The sequence below is a fragment of the Pseudonaja textilis genome, chromosome 7 (assembly GCF_049901715.1).
Source record: "Pseudonaja textilis isolate UNSWEBS1 chromosome 7, rPseTex1.2, whole genome shotgun sequence".
Classification (NCBI taxonomy): Eukaryota; Metazoa; Chordata; class Lepidosauria; order Squamata; family Elapidae; genus Pseudonaja; species Pseudonaja textilis.
In genome coordinates, this window is record NC_141996.1 from 3,300,040 (window position 1) to 3,319,884 (window position 19,845).

At 45.8% G+C, this 19,845-nt stretch overlaps 1 protein-coding gene across 7 annotated transcripts in view; it reads left to right on the forward strand.

Moving 5' to 3' along the window:
• The window catches only part of LOC113450166 (glycerophosphodiester phosphodiesterase 2), a 121,671-nt gene that overhangs the window by 98,469 nt on the left and 3,357 nt on the right, over positions 1–19,845 (forward strand). For 5 of the 7 annotated variants that reach the window (XM_087937813.1, XM_087937817.1, XM_087937814.1 and 2 more), the window contains exons 11-16: positions 1,400–1,618; positions 4,203–4,360; positions 6,802–6,949; positions 12,165–12,247; positions 14,025–14,039; positions 19,434–19,546. In XM_087937813.1, the coding sequence (XP_087793939.1) occupies positions 1,400–1,618; positions 4,203–4,360; positions 6,802–6,949; positions 12,165–12,247; positions 14,025–14,039; positions 19,434–19,546 (736 nt within the window). The remainder of the gene's footprint in view (positions 1–1,399; positions 1,619–4,202; positions 4,361–6,801; positions 6,950–12,164; positions 12,248–14,024; positions 14,040–19,433; positions 19,547–19,845) is intronic. The other 2 variants (XM_087937818.1, XM_026721322.2) reach the window with 1 other exon arrangement.

Sequence of the window (19,845 nt, forward strand, 5' to 3'; positions counted from 1 at the left end):
AGCATCCCCACAGTCATGATAGGCCAGACAAGAAGATGCATGCCTCGATGTGAGTGATATTGTGTCGGCCACACCCACCAACTAAGCCACACCCACAGAACTGGTTGTTAAAAAATTTGAATCCCACCCCTGCCAGAGACCCTGGGAAAATCCCCCCAAAAGTCTGCAGGAAAATCCCCCACCCCATTTTCCTACCGATCAATTGTTCTTTATTTGGGATTGCAGGATACCGTCTGTTAGTGTTTGGGGATAAACCCCCGAGCTGAGTGCACAGCAGCAGTCAAGCCAGGCAGCCAAATGAGAGAGAGGCTGGGCCCAAGAGTATACACACACTTGAGACAAAAACACTGTTTGTGGTTTTTAAATAGATATTTAATTCACACAGAGATTAAGAATAGTCATTCAGTCCATATGTCAGTATCCAGTATATCTATCCAGTTACCTAGTCTTTTAAACAGTAAATACAATGTCTTTATCTGCTTGTAAATCTTCTTCTTCTGATACCTTTCTCACAAAGACAATGCTGAATCCACAGCTCACCAAGCAAACAGTCCTTGTGTTCAGTTGAGAGAAGTATCTTGCACAGTAGACATCTCATACAGGAGTAAACAGTATTAGGCAGACAGACAGCAGACAGACCAGAGATCAGTAACACCAGGAACCAGGAACAGGAACTCGAAACCAGGATCAGAAACCAGGAAGTGTTACGTCTCTCTCACTGCCTATTATTGCAGCTTGCAACCACACCCATAATTATGCAATGACATTGCAGTTTGGAGCTTAAAGTTGCAAACACTTACACCTAGGTTTTATATATTCATTCACCCAAACCAGTTGGTGTATTCATATACCCAACACCGTCTCCAGCTCCGTTCTCGGGGAGAGAGAGAGAGACTTTTGGCTTCATGCAAGGAAATCAGCAGAAGCCGCAGAAGTCTTTCTTTCTCTCCCCCAAACTCTGCCAGAAATGAGTCCTTTTGAGACTTGTTGCACCAGCACAGCCTCTTGGAGCAGGAGGCCTTGCAGGGTCCCAGAGACTTTTTTCTTCTATCTGGGGAGGGGGTGGGGTGGGGGGCTTCCTTCCCTTCCCTGCTTAACCTAAGGTGAAACTGATGTCTGTTTCTGAGCTCCTGAGTTACTGCTCTGCTCTGAACCTGTAACATGTCTGCTTCTGTTTGAGTTTGCTCCATGTTGGAGAAATCTACAACTGGTCTTGTAAAATTGACTTTATGTGTTTATAAAGAAGTTAGATGAAGCCTCGCCCATCTGTGCTTACTTTTTCTGGTGCTGAATGTATGCTGCAGTACTCTGAACACAGTTGCCTTTTGGAGAAAGCACCTGTGGGTCAACCGCGGCCTGGATGATCTTCAAAGCACATCATTTGCAATTCTCCCCACAGAATGACCCCTTCTGGACAGTCAGCTCCTTTTCCCCATCTGACTTCGTAAAAGCTGCCAACCAGTCGGTCTGCAAACTGACCGAGATGCTGGAAACCATCAAGGACAACACCACCGTCCTCTTGAACCTTCAGGACTTGCCCGAAGATCACCCGTATTACGCCACTTCTGTCAACGTCACCCTGAATACCGTCCTCACCTCGGGCATCCCTCAGCGGGCTGTGAGTTGTGCGGGAATTTTGTGGGTAGCATTTAGCAATAGCAATAGCACTTTAGAGTTATATACCGCTCCACAGTGGTTTCCAGACCCCTCTAAGCGGTTTACAGAGTCGGCATATTTGCCCCCAATAGCAACCTGGGTCCTCAATTTAGCGACCTTGGAAGGATGGAATACTGAGTCGACCTTGAGCTGGTCAGGACCAAACTATTGACAATGGGCAGAGTTAATCTGCAATACTCCTTCTAACCATTGCGCCACCAGGGTCCCTTCCTTCCTTCCTCCCTCCTCCCTGCCTCCTCCTTCCTTCTTGCCTTCCTTCCTGTCTCCCTCCTTCCTTCTTTCCTCCTTCCCTCCCTCCCTCCTTTCTTCCTCCTTTCCTTCCTCCCTCACTACTTGTCTCTCTCTTTCCTCCCTCCCTCCCTCCTTTCTGTTTCCCCATCTCCCTCCCTCCTTCCCCTTCCCTCCCTCTTTCCTTTTTTCCTTCTTTTCTCATGTCTCCCTTCTTCCTTGCCTCCCTCCCCTCTTTCCTTCCTCCTCTCTTTCCTCCTTCCTCCCTCCCTCCTTCCTTCCTTCTTCCTCCTTTCCCTTCCCCTATCCCTCCTTCCTTCCTCCCTCCCTCCTGTCTCCTCTTTCCTTCCTCCTCACTCCTGTCTCTCTTTCCTCCCTCCTCCCCTTCCCTCCCCTTTCCTTTTTCCTTCTTTCATGTCTCCCTCCCTCCCTCCCTCCCCTCTTTCCCTCCTCTTCTCCTCCTCCTCCTTCCTTTCCTTCCCTCCCTATCTCCCTCCTTCCTTCTCTCCTCCTCCCTGTCTCCCTCCTTTCTTCCTCCTTTCCTTCCTCCTCACTACCTGTCTCTCTTTCCTTCCTCCATCCCTCCTTCCTCCCTGTTTCCCCATCTCCCTCCCTTCCCTCCCTCCTTCTTTCCTTTTTCCTTCTTTTTCATGTCTCCCTCCTTCCTTGCCTCCCTCCCCTCTTCCCTTCCTCCCTCTCTCTCTCTTTCCTCCCCTCCTTCCTTCCTTCACAACAGCAATAGCACTGAGACTTTTCCAGAGCCAGCTTCGTGCTCCCAGCAATTTGGCTCCTGCTTTCTAAGCACTGCACCACCACGGCTGTGCCAGGCGGCTGCTGGACAGACTTCAGGGCTTCTGTATCGGTGCCAGCAAACATTAAATCAAAAAATCCAAAGCAAAAGGATAGATGGATAGATGGATAGATCGAGCAACTTGGCTTTGACAGACCCACAAGGACGACTAGAGTTGTAGAACATTCCTGGGAAGAAGTGGCTCTGCAGAAAGGGTTGCACTTCGCTCTTGCTTCATTTAACGACCGGCGTAAATGCAGGGGATCCTTGACTTCCAATCATAACTGAGCCCAACATTTTCACTGCTAAGCAGGACAGTTGTTAGGTGAGTTTGGCCTAAGTTTACCACTTTTCTTGCCAGGTTGTTAAGTTAGTAACACTGCAAGTGTCACGTTAGTAGTACGGTCGTTAAGTGAATCAGAAGGTCACAAAAAGGGATCACGGAACTGTCATAAATATGAGTCAGTTGCAGAGTGTCCAAATTTTGATCACGTAACCTTGGGGATGCTACAACAGTCATAAGTGTGGAAAACAGTCACCAGTCCCTTTTTTCGGTGCCGTTGTAACTTCGGACAGTCGCTAAACAAATGGTTGTAAGTTGAGGATTACCTGTACTAACCTGTTTGTCCTGCTAATGTCGGTTAAGTGTTCCCACATAAGTTTCCAAGACTCCAGCTAAGGCATCAGCATAGGTTCGAGTTGTTTTGGAGTCAGGTGAGCTATTGCAGCTCTTAACTTCTCCAAAGCAGGGGTCACCAACCTTTTGGACCTCAGGGACCACCAAACTTTATAATTTTAAATCCTGTGGACCAGAGACCCTGGGAAAATCCCCCCCAAAAATCTGCAGAAAAATTCCCCAACCCGTCATTTTCCTACCGATCGATCGTTCTTTACTTGGGATCGCAGGATGCTGTCTCCAGAGCTGTTCTCAGGGGTGAGAGAGAGAGAGAGAGAGAGACTTTTGGCTTCATGCAAGGAAAGCATCAGAAGCAGCAGAAGTCTTTCTTTCTCTTCCCCAAACTCCGCCAGAAATGAGTCTTCGCAGCCTCTTGGAGCAAGAGGCCTTGCAGGATCCCAAAGACTCATTTCTGGCAGAGTTTGGGGGAGAGAAAGAAAGACTTTGGCTGCTTTCCTTGCGTGCAGCCAAAAGCAGAGAAGAAGAAAGAAGAGGAAAGAAGCAATCCAGTGGCCAGGCCAGGTGTGTGGGGCAAGTTCCCCCTCCACCCTTTCCCCCCTCCCCTCACTCCCTCGTTTTATTCGCAATGCAAGTGATGCAAGCCTTCTGTTCCTGTGGGCTAAGTGGGCGACGCAGCCTTGTGTTCCTGCGCAGCCTGGATTAATTGCTTTGGGGGTGACATTTCTCTGCGGACCACCAAAATTTTCTCGCGGACCATCAGTGGTCCCTGGCTCAATGGTTGGCGACCGCTGCTCCAAAGCACCTCTGGTTTTTCCTGAACCCCTTTGAGGTCCTCAACCCGCTCCTTTTCTCTCCCCACTGCTCTCCCAGGTGATGTGGTTGCCCAGTCTGGACAGGCACCTGGTCCAAGAAATCGCCCCCGGATTCCAGCAGACCTGTGGCCAGAAGAGGGACGCTCAGCGGTTAAGAGACCGAGGCTGCCAGAAGCTCAACCTGAGATACACCCAGGTCACCCGCGAGGATATCAGGTACGGTTCTCAGCTGGCCCTCTGGTCCTCTGGCCTGCTTTTCAGAGGCAGGGCATGACGGGCGATGGGGCAGTTCCGGAGGTACCGATTAACAGAATAATAGGAGAATTGGAAGGGACCTTGTAGGTCATCTAGTCCAACCCACCCACCGCCCGCCCAGGCAGGAGACCCTAGTACACCACTTCTGGCAGATGCTAGTTCATCTTCTCATTTATGGCCTTGCTAGTCCCTTGCAACTGCACTTCTCAAGACATCCCACCCCTGGCTCTGCATGGATGTAGATACCCTGTTTCCCCCAAATACGGCCTACGTTGAAAGTAAGCCCTAGTTTGAATTTTTTTACACGTGTGCCCAATATAAGCCCTACCCCCCGAAAGATCCCGCCCACTGCAGAGTGGATGGGTATAAATTAAGCTAGGATGGAAATGGGTGGAGCTGCCCTATTACTTACCTTTGGACAGGTGTAGCCGGGCCTCGCACCCCCTGACACCTGGCTCGCCAGCCCATTTCTTCTGCAGCCGGCAAGACTGGCAAAGCTTTCCTGAAGGCCTCTGGAGCTGATAACAAAGCTCTGGTCGATCCTGAGCTCCATTATCTCCCGCAGAGGCCTCCAGGAAAGCCTTGCTGGTCACAGAAGAAGAAGAGGTTCCTGAAGGCCTCTGACAGCGAAAAGGAGGCCGGGGGCGATGGACGCAAGTGAGGTTAGTCAGTGGATGACATCCCCCCAAAATAAGACCTGGTGCCTTTTTTGGGTGGCAAAAAAGATATAAGACAGGGTCTTCTTTTCAGGGAAACACGGTAGGTATACGGTATTGATGACCGCGGGGCAAGGCAGTTTGGTCTAGGGGTTAAGGCACCAGACTAAGAAAGTGGAAGACCATGAGTTCAAATCCTCATTTAACCATGAAAGCCAGGAATGTGAATGAATGAATTATGGTTACTGAGCGGGTGTGGGGATATCCTTCACGTCTTTTTGTGAATCCTTCCATAATATTCTCTCACACACCCTGTCAGTAGTCATAGTTACTGAAGATTATTACTACTTATTACACATACCTGCTGCCTATAGCATAAAGGTGAAGGTTCCCCTTGCACATCTGTGCTAGTCGTTTCTGGCTCTAGAGGGTGATGCTCGTCTCAGTTATAAAGCCGAAGAAGAGCCAGCGATGTCCGAAGACGTCTCTGTGGTCATGTGGCCGGCATGACTAAATGCTGAAGGCGCACAGAACGCTGTTCCCTTCCCACCAAAGATGGTCCTTATTTTTTCTACTTGCATTTTTTTACATGCTTTCGAACTGCTAGGTTGGCAGAAGCTGGGACAAGGAACAGGAGCTCACTCTATGACGCAGCGCTGGGGATTCGAACCGCCGAGCTGCCCACCTTTGTGATCGACAAGCTCAGCGTCTTTGAGCCACTGCGTTCCTCGCTTATCACGTAGAACAGAGGTCTTCAAATTTGATAGCTGTAAGACTTTGTGGACTTCAACTCCCAGAATTCCTCCTCCAGTCAAGTTAGCTCAAGAATTCTGGGAGTTGAAGTCCACAAGTCTTAAACTTGCCACATTTGAAGGCCCTTGGATTAGATAGATAGATAGATAGATAGATAGATAGATAGATAGATAGATAGATAGATAGATAGATAGATAGATAGATATGAAGATAGAAGATATAGATAGATGGATAAGATAGATACTGTAGATCAGGGGTCTTCAAACTTGACAGCTTTAAGACTTGTGGACTTCAACTCCCAGAATTCCTCCTCCAGTCAAGTTAGCTCAAGAATTCTGGGAGTTGAAGTCCACAAGTCTTAAACTTGCCACATTTGAAGGCCCTTGGATAGATAGATAGATAGATAGATAGATAGATAGATAGATGATTGATAAATGATAGAGATGAAGATAGAAGATATAGATAGATAGATAAGATAGATACTGTAGATCAGGGGTCTTCAAACTTGACAGCTTTAAGACTTGTGGACTTCAACTCCCAGAATTTCTCCTCCAGTCATGTTAGCTCAGGAATTCTGGGAGTTGAAGTCCACAAGTCTTAAACTTGCCAAGATGGAAGACCTTTGCCTTTGACAGACCTTCAAGTATTGGAAAATGCTGTCATATCTCCCTTAATCCTTGGGTTAAACATACCTAGTTCCATCAGCCATTCATCATACGATTTAGCCTGCAAACCCCTCATCATCTTCGCTGCTCTTCTCTGCACTCATTCTAGAATCCCAACACCTTTTCCGTCTCTCGCTGTTAAGCAACTGTGGGCAGCTTAGAACATCATCAAAAAAAAAACCTAATATAAAAGCACTGAAACATGGATAGAGGACAAGCAAACGAGGATAGTGGAAAATCTCAGTTTAAACCCTGCAGGTTTGTAATCCGCCGGCTGCTTTTTAAAACTGCTCCTTCCTCTCAATTCCTCCCCTCCATCCTCAAACAGGGAATATGCCAGTGCAAACCTCAGCGTCAATTTGTACCTTGTCAATGAACCGTGGCTGTATTCCCTTCTCTGGTGCATGGGGGTCGAGTCCATTACCTCCAACAACGTGCAGGTCCTCCTTCAGCTGCCTTCCCCCCTCTGGCTGATGGTAAGTGGATTTATAGATAATATATTCAGAATAAAGCCGGAAGGGACCTTTGGAGGTCTTCTAGTCCAACCCCCTGCCCAAGCAGGAGACCCTATACCATTCCAGACAAATGGGTATCCAATCTCTCCTTAAAAACCTCCAGGGATGGAGCGCCCAACAACTTCTGGTGGCAGGTTGTTCCACTGGTTCATCGTCCTCACTGTCAGGAAATTCCTCATTAATTCCAGGTTGCTTCTCTCCTTTTTTTTTTTTTTTTTTGTGCATATAAATTTTTTATCTTCATATTTTAAAAAGCATCTCTTTTAACTGAACAGTGTGGTTCCGGGTGTAACGAGTCCAGAAATGGAACGAGAATTCAGATAATATTGTTCAATAAGACATGAGAATATTTAAAGAAAAACGAAACGAGCTACAATATGAATTGAAATGGGATAAAAGGAGCGCAGCGAATATAACAATGCATGAAAATATTTAAAGAAATGTGGAATAAGCAATAATATGATATGGCTTGGATGGGAAAGCTGAATATATAATTATGGTCATGTTTGTATTGAAATGTAAAAAAAAAAAAAGCCCTGGTTGTGTGAGATCCATGTATCTGCCATTCTTCAATGGAAGAAGAAGGAGAGGGGGGAAGTTGGTACAAGTAATCCTTTTTGATGTAGCCTGAATATATTAAATCTTATAACTTGCACATGATATACAACTGGAGGACTGGAGCCAGATGTCTAGAAACTTGTCACCTCTTGGGGAGATAGCAAGAGGAGAAGGGACCGTAAAAATTCCAGCTCCAGAAGATACTCCCTGGGAAACTCTTCTAAGATACGTTCGTAGAGAAGAGGAGGGGGGTGGGAATTAACAGGTTTGTTCTTTGTTTGACTAAATCCACATCTAAATAAGGGGAGGGGTTCTAACTCCCTTTATCTATGACTGTATGTCTGGAAGCATCTTAGATTCTGCTTTGACTAGTACCGGGACCGCTTCCTTTCAATAAAGAATTCCTTTGGAAATACTAACTTTCAGAAGTTCGTTCTTTTTCGGTTGAAGGGGAAAAGTCCTGGGCTTACAGGTTGCTTCCTTCCTGCATGAGTTTCTATCCGTTGCTTCCTGTCTTTGCCTTCGGCTGCTTCTGGAAAATAAGTCGACTCCCTCTTCTTTGTGGAATTTGTGGCATTTCAATTTCCATTTCATTTGCGACTGCCGGTGTTATTCCAAAGCTGCATCGGTCGAAGCACAGTTTCCAAATCGTTGAAACTTAACGTTTATATTCCGAAGCTCGAATAAAAGGTGGTCCTGGACTGAATGACTGTTCATTTTAGTGACTATTCGAAAAAAGGAGATTTATGACGGTTTTTTTCACACTGATACGACCGTTGCAACTTCCCCACAGTCACGCCACCAAAATTCTGCCGCTTGGCAACTCGACTCCTATTTATGACGGCCGCAGAGTCCCGAGGTCATGTGATCGGCCTTTTGCGACCTTCTGACAAGCAGAGTCGATGGGAAAAGCCAGATTCGCTTAACAGCTGGGTTACTAACTTTAACAAATTGCAGGGATTCGCTTAAGAACCGTAGAAAGGAAAGGTTGTAAAATAATGGGACAAAATTCCTTTAACAAATGTCTGGTTTAGGCACAGACATTTTGGACTCGGTTGTGGTCGTTAAGTCGAGGACTACCTGTGCTTTGGCCACCAAATGAGATCAGAAGAGAGGACTCCTCGGAGAAGGTTTCAAGGCTGAGTCCAACCAATTTGAGGATTTGTGTCTAGTTTTTAGCAGTCTTATATGCATCAAAGATAAATTCCTTGTGTGTCCAATCACACTTGGCCAATAAAAAATTCTATTCTATTCTACATTCTATTCCATTCCATTCCATTCTTTTCTGTTCTATTCATTCTTATTCTATTCCACTCTACTCTACTTTATTTCATCCCAATATTTCTATTCTATTCTGTTCTATTCTGTTCTGTTCTATTCTATTCTTCATTCCACTCTCTATCTCATTCCAATATTTCTACTCTACTCTACTCTACTCTACTCTACTCTATTCTTCATTCCACTCTACTCTACTCTTATTTCATTCCAATGTTTCTATTCTATTCTATTCCATTCTCTTAAGAGCGCCTTCTGCTGTACTTACCAATTTATTGGGACTGAACGCCCTCTGCTGGCTATTGACTGCTCTGAATCCACATCTGGATTTCTGGCAGTCCCGCACTTTATTTTATTTTATTTATTTATTTGATTTGTCAATCGCTTACAAGATAATAGGCATAAGTATATACGTAGTTATGAATACATGAAATGGATACATATAAGAAAAATAAAAGAAACAATAGGACAGGGACGGTAGGCATGTTGGTGCGCTTATGCACGCCCCCTACAGATCTCTTAGGAAAGGGGTGAGGTCAATAGTAGACAGTCTAAGGTTAAAGTTTTTGGGGTTTGGGGAAGAAACCACAGAGTCAGGTAGAGTATTCCAGACATTGGCCACTCTGTTGCTGAAGTCGTATTTCCTGCAGTCAAGTTTGGTGCGGTTAACCTTGAGTTTGTATCGCTTATTTGCTCTTGTGTTTTTATGGTTGAAGCTGAAGTATTCATTGACAGGTAGGACACTGCAATGTATGATTTTATATACCATAGTTAGATCAGATCGAAGACGGCGTAATTCAAGGTTTTCTAGGTCTAGAATTTCAAGTCTGGTGGCATAAGGTATTCTGCAACGAGTATAGGAGTGGACTTTCTCCAGAAGTTGTGAATGTTCTAACACTGGAGGTTTTTAAGAAGAAATTGGACAACTATTTGCCTGGAATGGTAGAAGGTCTCCTGCCTGAGCAGGGGGTTGGACTAGAAGACCTCCAAGGTCCCTTCCAACTCCATTATTGGGAGTTGAAGTCCACAAGTTATAAAGGGGCCATTGTTCCCTACCCCTGCACTAGGTAGAGAAAGTGTCAAAACTGATTTATACATCTGGCTGACTATGCAACAAGGCAATTTCAGGTAGTCCTCAGGTTACGACCACAATTGAGTCCAAAGTTTCCATAACTTAAGCGAGACGGTTAATTTTTACCCCATTTCCTAACTTCTACTGCAGTTATGAAGTTAATAACACAGATCTTAAGTGTGGTGACCCAAAGGGGCCTAGCACAAAGGCAACAGTCAAATAATCGAGAAGAGTCCCTTTATCATCTTCAACTTTGCCCTCAATGTCCAGGTTAGCTTCTGGCTGGGGAAAAACTCCCAGCAACAGCCTTTAACTGTAGAAAATTCAGTCCAAAACAGGGTAAACATAAACTGTAACTTAAATTCCAAACAAGCCAAACTGAAATAATTAGTTTGGCAGGGCAGGAGCAAGAATTTCAAACTTGAAAGTACGGCAAAACTCACACAGTTGGGAAGATGCCAGGAACACAGATAAGCCATTATGATACCAGATAAATTCACATTTGCTCCCAACAGTGCTGTGTACAGCTTCCTTTTTTATAAACTGTGTTCCCAGGTGTGGCTAATGAAGGGAATCGGGGCCCTTTCCTCCCCCGTAAGCCATGCAACCCATGTTGCTCCCTTCTCTGTTCCTCCCTGCGTGCCCTAGGATAAAGAGGGGGTGGGCCTGGGTCTTCCTCCGAATTCCCTCTCCCTTGTTCTACCTCTTCCCTGCTCTGCCCAGCCGGACTTTGCCCTTCCCCAGTTTCCTCCACAGCCAACGGAGCCACACTCCCGCTCCCTGTCAGCTGTTCAGCTTCCTCCTCGCATTCAGACTCCAACAGGGGCATGACATTAAGTGAATCATGCGTCCCCATTGATTGCTCATCTGAAGGTTGCAAAAGGGGATCGACCGTCATAAATATAAGCCAAGCATCTGAATCTTGATCATGTGACCATGGGGATGCTACAGTGGTCGAAAGTGTGAAAAACGGCCCTAAGAATTTTTTTTCTGCGTGATTGTAACTTCAAACTAAAAGAATGGTCGTAAGTCAAGAACTACCTATATTAAGGATTGTTTGGAGTTTGTAATTTCCTAATGGAACCCTTGATGGCACCTTGAAGTTCTACAGGAGTGATAACTAGCACTTTTGAGAGGTTTGTCTTAGGAGCAAGAATTAATTCAGTAAAATTCAAGAACCTTAAAAGTTGTAGCTTGCCTGTGAGTGTCTCTTTACTAAGTGTGTCAGTGTCTTTAAAATTTGGGCAATTTTAAGATACGTGGACTTCCAACTCCCAGAATTCCCCTGCCAGTATGGCTGCCTAGGGAATTTTGGGAGTTGAAGTCCACACATATTCTCTTAAGGAATTCTGTTCTGACCCAAACCTGGTTCCAAGGAAACAAACACGAAACGGAGGTAGCAGCAAAACCTTTTAATGCTTCTCTGCGAATTCAGTTCCTTCCCGGTTCAAAGGCTGTTTCAAACTAATTGTCTCTGATAAGGACGAGCCTTGCCAAAGTTGTGCAATGCTGCCAAGAACACCAGATAAAGTTGCTAAGAAATATTCCAAGCACAAAGTGTCTCCAAACGCCAACCAAGATAGTCCGAACGTCCACAAGGCTTGAAGTGCAAGAACTTCTTTGCTTCCTGCAAAGAACTCTAGTTTATCAGCTGGCTTTTATCTCCTCAGGGAGAGGCCATCACCTTGCAGCTTTACTCCCGAGTCACCCGTGTTGCTGCAGTTGCTCTTTCCTTCGAGCAGCCCTGCACGCACACACACTGAGCACAGGCTCCTCAGGGGCCTCTTCCTCACTGCTGCCAGCCTCCACCATCTCCGAAGGCAGCACTCCATTCCCTGAGGGTCCTGGCCCCATCCCTGCATCCCATGCAGGCCCCTCATCTGAGTCCTCGTTCTCCAAGACCTCAGCCGTCCGCATCTACTGCTGGTGAACCACAACAAATTCTTGGAGTTAAAGTTCACACATGCTGGCTGGGGAATTCTGGGAGTTGAAGTTCATACATATTGGCTAAGGAATTCTGAGAGTTGGTCCATATCTGCTGGCTGGGGAATTCTAGGAATTGAAATCCGCACATGGTGGCAAGAGAATTTTGGAATTTAAGTTCACATATATTGGCTAGGGAATTCTGGGAGTTGAAGTCTACATATCTTAAACTGAAAAAGGCTTGGGTTTTAATGGTTAACCTGGACAAACTCTTTGCTCACATTCTTCATGTTTAATTTAATTTTAATTTTCTTTCATTTTCCTTCATTTCTTTTCCTTGTTTTTCAGCCTCCAGACGAATACCGTCTAATCTGGATAACGGCCGACCTTGTTTCCTTGGTCATAATTGTAGGGATTTTTATCTTCCAGAAGTAAGTAGCACCTACTGATGACTTTGTAATGTTGTTAGATTCTTCCCAGCGACGTCTGGAGCTCCTTTGAGGGGTGGTAGCAAAATTCTCCCAATACCTGCTTCAATCAGGGAATAGAAATAGAAGCCAAACTTCGTCCCAACTGGTGAGTTCACGGCCATGCAAGGATTTAGCATTTGCAGGGGATAAATAAATTTTAGAGGATTACAAATTGTGAGGTGCTTGGTGCTCTCCGACCTTGGTAGTTTTCTTGCAGACGTTTCATCACCCAACTAGGTAACAACATCAGTGTTGAAGGGGAGTGGGGTTTGCTCTCTGTTTATATACAAGTGGCTTGCCCTGTCAGTATCGGTGGGAGTATTCTTGTTCCTAATTGTGGTGCTTCTGGTGGCTCCTTGTATAAGTGGTTCCTATGTAAATGGAGAACACACCCCACCCACTCCTAACACTGATGATGTTACTTAGTTGGGTAATGAAACGTCTGCAAGGAAACAACCAAGCTCAGACAGCACCAAGGACCCCACAATTCAACCCTGAGCAACAAATATTCTCTTCGAGGGAGAAATTCTTTCCTGACCTGCTTCCAAGGTTCAAACGCCTTAAAGTGGCGTTTTCTCCTTTTCCCCAAGTTACTGAAAACTAAGCTTAAATTTCTCCTAATTTTTAGCCTTCAGTGTACATTTTTTTTTTTAAAAAAAGAAACATACAACTAAAAGAAGCTGAAAAGAGGAGACAGAGGGGATAACTTGCAGACAGTTTTTAAAAAAGAAGACACCGCAAATGGCTGGAAAAGCAGAATAAATCCATCGGTTTAATGTTGGGCAGATTTGAGGTAAATAAAATATCAGTAAGCTCCTGAACTTTGGGATAAAATTCTCGTGCCTTTTTGAAGGTACTTTGTCAAGAGGTTCATCATGGTTGGCTGGGGAATTCTGGGAGTTGAAGTCCACCCATCTTACAATTGCCAAGATTGAAAAAAAAAATAAACCATTTTCATAGCCCGAGTCTAGGTTTCATTAAAAGGGATTGATACAGGGGGAAAGAAATTTTTCCCAACTGTTTTATTTTCAGACAAACTTAAAATAATTTTGTCCTCATCTTGCAGGATTCCAGGGAAAGAACATCAAAATTTCAAAGTATCTGGTCTTGGTTGCCTCTTGATCTTTAATTAATTAAATTGCATTTATTTACTCAGTGCATTTTCCCCCTCGACTGCCAGCAACTCTGGACAGTTTACAAATGGTTAAAAACTTTGAAAACCAAAGGGACCACAGCAAAATATTCTTTAAGTAGAGAGTTATTTGTCGCTCAGGATTGAACTGTGGGATCCTTGGGGCTCTCTGAGCTCGGTGGTGGTTTCCTTGCAGACGTTTCATGACCTAACTAGGTAACAGCATCAGTGCTAGAAGGGAGCAGTGCTGGCTTTCTGCGAGCAAGCCCCTTGTTTATAAACAGAGAGGAAACTCGATTCTCTTCTGGCACTGATGATGTTACTTAGTCAGGTTATGAAAGGTCTGCAAGAAAACAACTTCAGAGAGCATCAAGGACCCCACCCCAAAAATATTCACTTACGGATCTTTATTCATGGCAGAAATAGCCATGGGAATAAAGAGAAGGAAGAAAAGGGGCTTTTTAATCCCCCTTTCCAAAGTCCTGGGGTGTCTTTAGGGCCAATAGGGTGGGGTTTCTGGGTTATTTTTCTTACTGCTCTGACATTTCTCTGCATGTCCTTTCCTCCTCTTCCTCTTTCTGCTGCTGCATTTCGGCATCTTTACAGCTATCACTTAATCAGGTAATTGTTGGGACCTCCTCTCTCATTTCACCTTCATCTCTAGTTTGGTTTTTCCTATCCACCCCTTAACTTCCCTGGTGAGTGTTGCGGGTAATAGGGGGGCGGGGGAAGCCAAGCCGGTGTCACCAAGTGTGGTTGGACACACAAGGAATTTGTCTTCGGTGCAAATGCTCTCAGTGTCCATAAAAGAAAAGAGACATTCGTCCAGAGTCAAGAATCATCAGGTCCAACACTTAATGAGAGTCATAGGCACTCAAATCATACTAAGAAACAGTCAATATAAATCGTAAGGACACAAGTGAGAAAGTTACAGTCATGTAAGTGGGAGGGGATGGGTGATAAGGAGTGATGAGAAGATTAATAGTAAGAGTAATGCAGATTTTGTAAATAGTTGGACAGTATTGAGGTAATTATTTGTTTAGCAGAATGATGACATTGGGGAAAAAACTCCCCTTGTGTCTAGTTGTTCTGGTGTGCAGGGCTCTACTGCCTCGTTTTGAGGGAAGGAGTTGAAACAGTCAATGTCCAGGATGTGAGGGGTCTGTAGATATTTTCACAGCCCTCTTTTTGTCTCGTGCAGTATGAAGGTCCTGCATGGAAGGCAGGTTGGTAGCCGTTGTTTTTTCTGCAGTCCTAATTCCTCTCTGGAGTCTCTGTCCGTCCTGTTGGGTTGCAGAACCAAACCAGACAGTGATAGAGGTTGTAGATGACAGACTCCATCATTCCTCTGTAGAACTGTTATGCCCATCTGTGTGGGTCAGGGGCCTTTGCTGCCTTGAAGTCCTTGACCGTTTTCTGAGCTGACGGCATTTCTGGATCGGGAGCAGCCTAAGACCAGTGTATCCATCCAACATACCAGATTTTGCCGAGCGAGGAAGATAACGCTTAATTGCTGCCACCCACAACAAAACAGACATGCAAGTAGTCCTTGGTTTATGACCGTAATCAGGCCAGAATTTCCATCGCTAGGAAAGGTGGTTGCTAAGTATTTTAGGACCACCTTTGCCATGGTTGTTAAGTGAATCACATAGTCACTGACATTTTCTTTCAAAGCCGCCTGGGAAAGTCGCAAATAATGATCACATCGCTCCCCTTCCCGGGACTCTGTAACTCTTGTCATTACATGCCAGTTGCTAAGCGCCCAAATTTGGATCGTGTTGCTTCAGTGGTCCTAAACGCGAAGAACCAACCCCAAGCCCGTTTTTACAGGTGTAAATGTGAACCGTCGCTTAAACGAAAGGTTATAAGTCGAGGACTGCCTGCAAACACCGGTCGAGATTTTTTTGTTCCACAATTTTTGCCCTTTCTTGACACCGGACTGGGTTGTTAATCCCATTGTGGCTTGAAATCTCGAGTCCCTCTTTGTTTTTTTTTTAAAAAAATCTTTTTCAAAGGTTGGGTGGGGAGATATATGCCCAGACCATCATCTTCCTCCCGCCTCATCCAGGTTTGCCTCTGTGCACATCTGTGCTTTCTCCCATGTTCCCTGGCATTTCTTCTCTCTTTCCTCATCTTTGCAAAAAATCAGCTCTTTTTTTTGTTTTTTTGTTTTACTTTGCCAAAGAGGGGCAGGGTTGGTAAACAAGGAAGACGGATGAAAATTCGCGCTGGGGTTGTTTTACAGCGACGGTCTTTTAAGTGGCATGGAGAGCTTGGGGTCGTTGGAAAAGCAGCTCTCCCCTCTCAAGTTTCAAAGAGCAATGGCTGATTTTTTGGGTGGGTTGGGGTGTTGTTTGCTTGTTCCCTTCACTGCAGAGGAGGTGTAAACAAAGCCACAGTCCAGCAACATTTGGGGGTGGAAGGGAGATTTATAACTTCCATACCACAGTTTTTAATTTTGGGATTAATTCTGATTTTAAAGTCCTTAATGGGAGCATCCAGTTGCCCCAAAATAAAAAGGGAGGTTTTTTTAAAAAGTTATACGATGAAAGGACAGTCCTGTTTTCCCTATTTTTATTATCACTTTTGATGCAGGCTTAACAGGACATCCGTGTTCACTTGGGACCCACGGTAGCCCCAGTTTGTACAGGTAGACCTCGACTTACAACCGCGATTGAGCCCAGGACTTCCATTCTTAAGCGAGACGGTTGTGAAGTGAGCTTTGCTCCATTTCGCAACCTTTCTTGCCCCCGTTGTTAAGGGAATCGCTGCAGTGGTGTAAATTAGTAACACGGTTGTTAAGTGACTCTGGGTTCCCCGTTGACTTCGCTCATCTGAAAGTCGTAAAAAGGGGAATCACATTGCAACCGTCATAAATACATGCCAGTTGCCAAGAGCCTCTGAAGTTTGATTGTGTGACCATTGAGATGCCGCAACGGTCATACCTGCGAAAACTGGGCATAAGTTCACTTTGGTCAGTGCCATTGCAGCCTTGAACGGTCCCTAAACAAAACTGTGGTAAGTTGAGGACTATCTGTAGAAAGTGGGAAACAGGGATTTAAATAAGATTTCATAAGTGACCCAGATAGGGCAGATAGGCTCTGTGTATCAAGAAGGTACAATGATCCAGATTTGAGGGGAAGGGAGAATATTTGGAGGGTACCCCCAACTCACCAGCAACACCTAAAAAGAGCCGCCATTGTGCGGTGATCTCAGATGCCCAAGGGGGTGTCTTGTACACTTCAAACCACATTTAAATCCTCTTTAAATCTGGATTTTTGGCCAACCGACCATGTGTTACGTGATTGCATCACCCACAAGTCCCCCTTTGTGTATTGGGCATCTCCGTGTTTTGTGTTAGGTTTTTCTGCATGTTTTTATGGCTTGATTTTCTTTGTGGTGTGGGTGTCCCATCTTTAGTGCCCTCGGGGGCAAGGAGAGTTGGGATCCCTAGCCTTTTATTCATTATTCTCTCCTGCCCTTTCTCCAGAACTCGGAACAGCAAACATAACACGCCCTATTATCAACCCTGCAAGATAGGCTGGGCATGAGATAAGAGAGTTTCCAGGGCTCAGGAAAGAAATGAATTCGGGTTTTTCCAACCTGAAGCATTTCAAACATTTATTTTATTTAAACAATTGATATGGCTGCCCATCACAGCAGAATAGTATTTATTCTGACTAGTGGCATTGTAGTAGAAACAATACCTTAATCACAGTAGCATTCGAAAGGTAGGAGGAGCAGTAGCGATGCTGTAAGAATAAGAATTGATTATTTTATTTACATCCGAGGTCTCCAAATTGGCAACTTTTTAAGACTTGCGGACTTCAATTCCCAGAATTCTCCAGCCAGCATAGCGTAGCTGGCTGGGAAATTCTGGAAGTTGAAGTCCACGAATCTTAAAGTTGCCAAGTTTGGGGAGCCCTGATTTACATATTAGATTTATATCCCACTTTTATTACTGACATTAACTCAAAGTAGTGAACATATCCAACACTCCTTCCTCCTTTTTCCCCTCAACAACAACCCTGTGAGGTGGGTTAGACTGAGAGAGAGGGAAAATCATCCAGCCAGCTTTCATGCCTAAGGCAGGACTAGAACTCACAAACTCCTGGTGATGGACCCAGGGCCCACAAGTCTTAAAATGGCCAAGTTTGGAGATTGGGGGAAATCTGGGAGTTGAAGTCCACAAGTCTTAAAGTAGCCAAGGTTTGGAGACGAGGGGAATTCTGGGAGTTGGTCCCCAAATGTCAGCTTACCTCCCTCCCTTCAAAACCCAAGAAAGAAAACCCCCGACTCCATTGAAATAGAGAAGATGTACTTTTACTGAGTTTGAAATGACAGCAGCAACAGCAAGGCAAGATCTGAGCCAAAAGGCACGAGAGTTACATATTGAAAGTTCCCCCAGATCCCTTCCCTTGAGGGACCAGTCTGGATGTCCAATCCACGTCCCGCATAGCGTCATGGGGAGCACATCTTCAGGTGTTCTCTGGAGTTCTAGGATGGTTGGCCCTGACTGGGTGTGAACAACTAACTCCCTTCCGCAGCGCAGGGATTCCTGAGAGAAAACCTCCCTTTTAGTTCACGTGGGCCTTCTTCATCCAGGGTTGGGATTCAGCTGATTCGGCCTGGTTCGCTTGAACCGGATGTTAGATTTAAATCTGGTTCGCCAAACCAGTAGTTGAACCGACCGGCCGCACCCCTCCCAGGAGTCTCCCACGTGGCCCGTTTTAAATGCCGGAGATTCTGGGAGGACAAAAAATGGGCCAAACTGGAAGTCCGGAAATGGGCCTTTATCCAGCTTCCGGAGCCCGGGGGAGGCTGTTTTCACCCTCCCAGAGGCCCGAGGGAAGCCTCTGGACTCTGGGAAAGGCGAAAAATGGCCCTCCCCGATAGGCCACGGCCACGCCCACCCAGCAACCGGGCAGAGAACCGGTTGCTGGGGTTTTTGAATCCTACCCCTGCCTTCTTCACACCAAAGCCCACTTCCAAGACCCCAATGCTGTGCCCCCCCCCTCGTTACCATGGCAGCCGATAGCAAGCAAGCATCAAAGAGAAAAGCCACGCTGGAGATCTGGCTGACAACGTCTCAAATTGGCCAAGTTTGAAGAACGGGGAAGTTTTGGGAGTTGAAGTTCCACAAGTCTTTAAAGTGGCCAGATTTGGAGACCCCTGTTTTAGAACGAGATGCAGCAGAAGTGGGTTTCCATTTAAGCCCACTAGGAAAGGAATCCCAGAGGTTTCCCCTGCATCACACTGCCAAAATGGAGAAGAGATGGGAGGACCCACCATTTTATTCCCAGGCATTATTTTCCTAGCTTGGAAAACCCCGGCTCCTGGTTCAAAATCTTCGCTCCTTCCTTGCAAGGGATTGCAAATTGGGGGAGGCTGAGAAACATTGCTTGCAAATCAGGGTGGTGGTAGCAGAGAGCAGGTTTTCCCAAAACTGTCCAGAAAGGTTAAAAAAAGATGGCAGTTGCCATCGTGCGGTGTGTGTGAAAAAAGACATGTGTCAGGATTCCAGCAATCGCCCTAATTGAATCATGATTCTCGAGCCAAACTTCAAAAAACTTCAAAGGATTCATTAGAGGCGACATCCTGGCACTGCCCTGTAGGAAGCCAACTCTGGCCTACGTCATTTACGGTCCCCTGTGACCCTGTTTCGTCCCTTCCCCCCTGGGTGTTCTCCAACTGAGCACCTTCGTGGGCTGGGTGTCATCAATCACATTCTCCAATTAAATATATTTGCGAGCAAAAGCTCTACTAGTTTAGTTACAACCTTTTAAAGAGAAGAGTTGGAACATCCTTCCGCTTATAAACTGCTGCCCTGCTCTCCCAAATTTCCTTCCTCCCTCCCCACTTTTTAATGGCAACTATTAAAACAGGCATAGGAATGTTTTATGAGTTGACAACACAGGGTTTTGCCCAGGTGTGGTGGGTCGCTCCTTGGGTGGGCCCCTATCCAGTGGATCCCCTTCAAACGAGAACCTTTCCATTTTCCACTTTCTGTCCCAGGTGGCGCTTTGGGAGCATTCGCACCTACAACCCGGAGCAGATCATGCTCAGCGCTGCCGTCCGACGGTCCAGCCGTGATGTCAACATCATGAAGGAAAAACTCATATTTTCAGGTGAGAAGTTGAAGGCATGTTGGTAAGCTGACTTTTTGCCATCTGATTTTGGTGGTGTTGCTTACCCTGTGTGACGTTGCCCTGCTCCTGTCAGGACTCTGAATCTGAGGAGGAAGCCGGACAGCCGACAGGGAGCGGGAGTGTGGCTCCGTTGGCTGTGGAGGAAACGGGAAGGGCAAAGTCCGGCTGGGCAGAGCAGGGGAGAGGGAGAACAAGGGAGAGGGAATTCAGAGGGAACCCAGGCCCATCCCCTTTTCATCCTAGGGCACGCAGGGAGGAACGGAGAAGGGAGCAACATA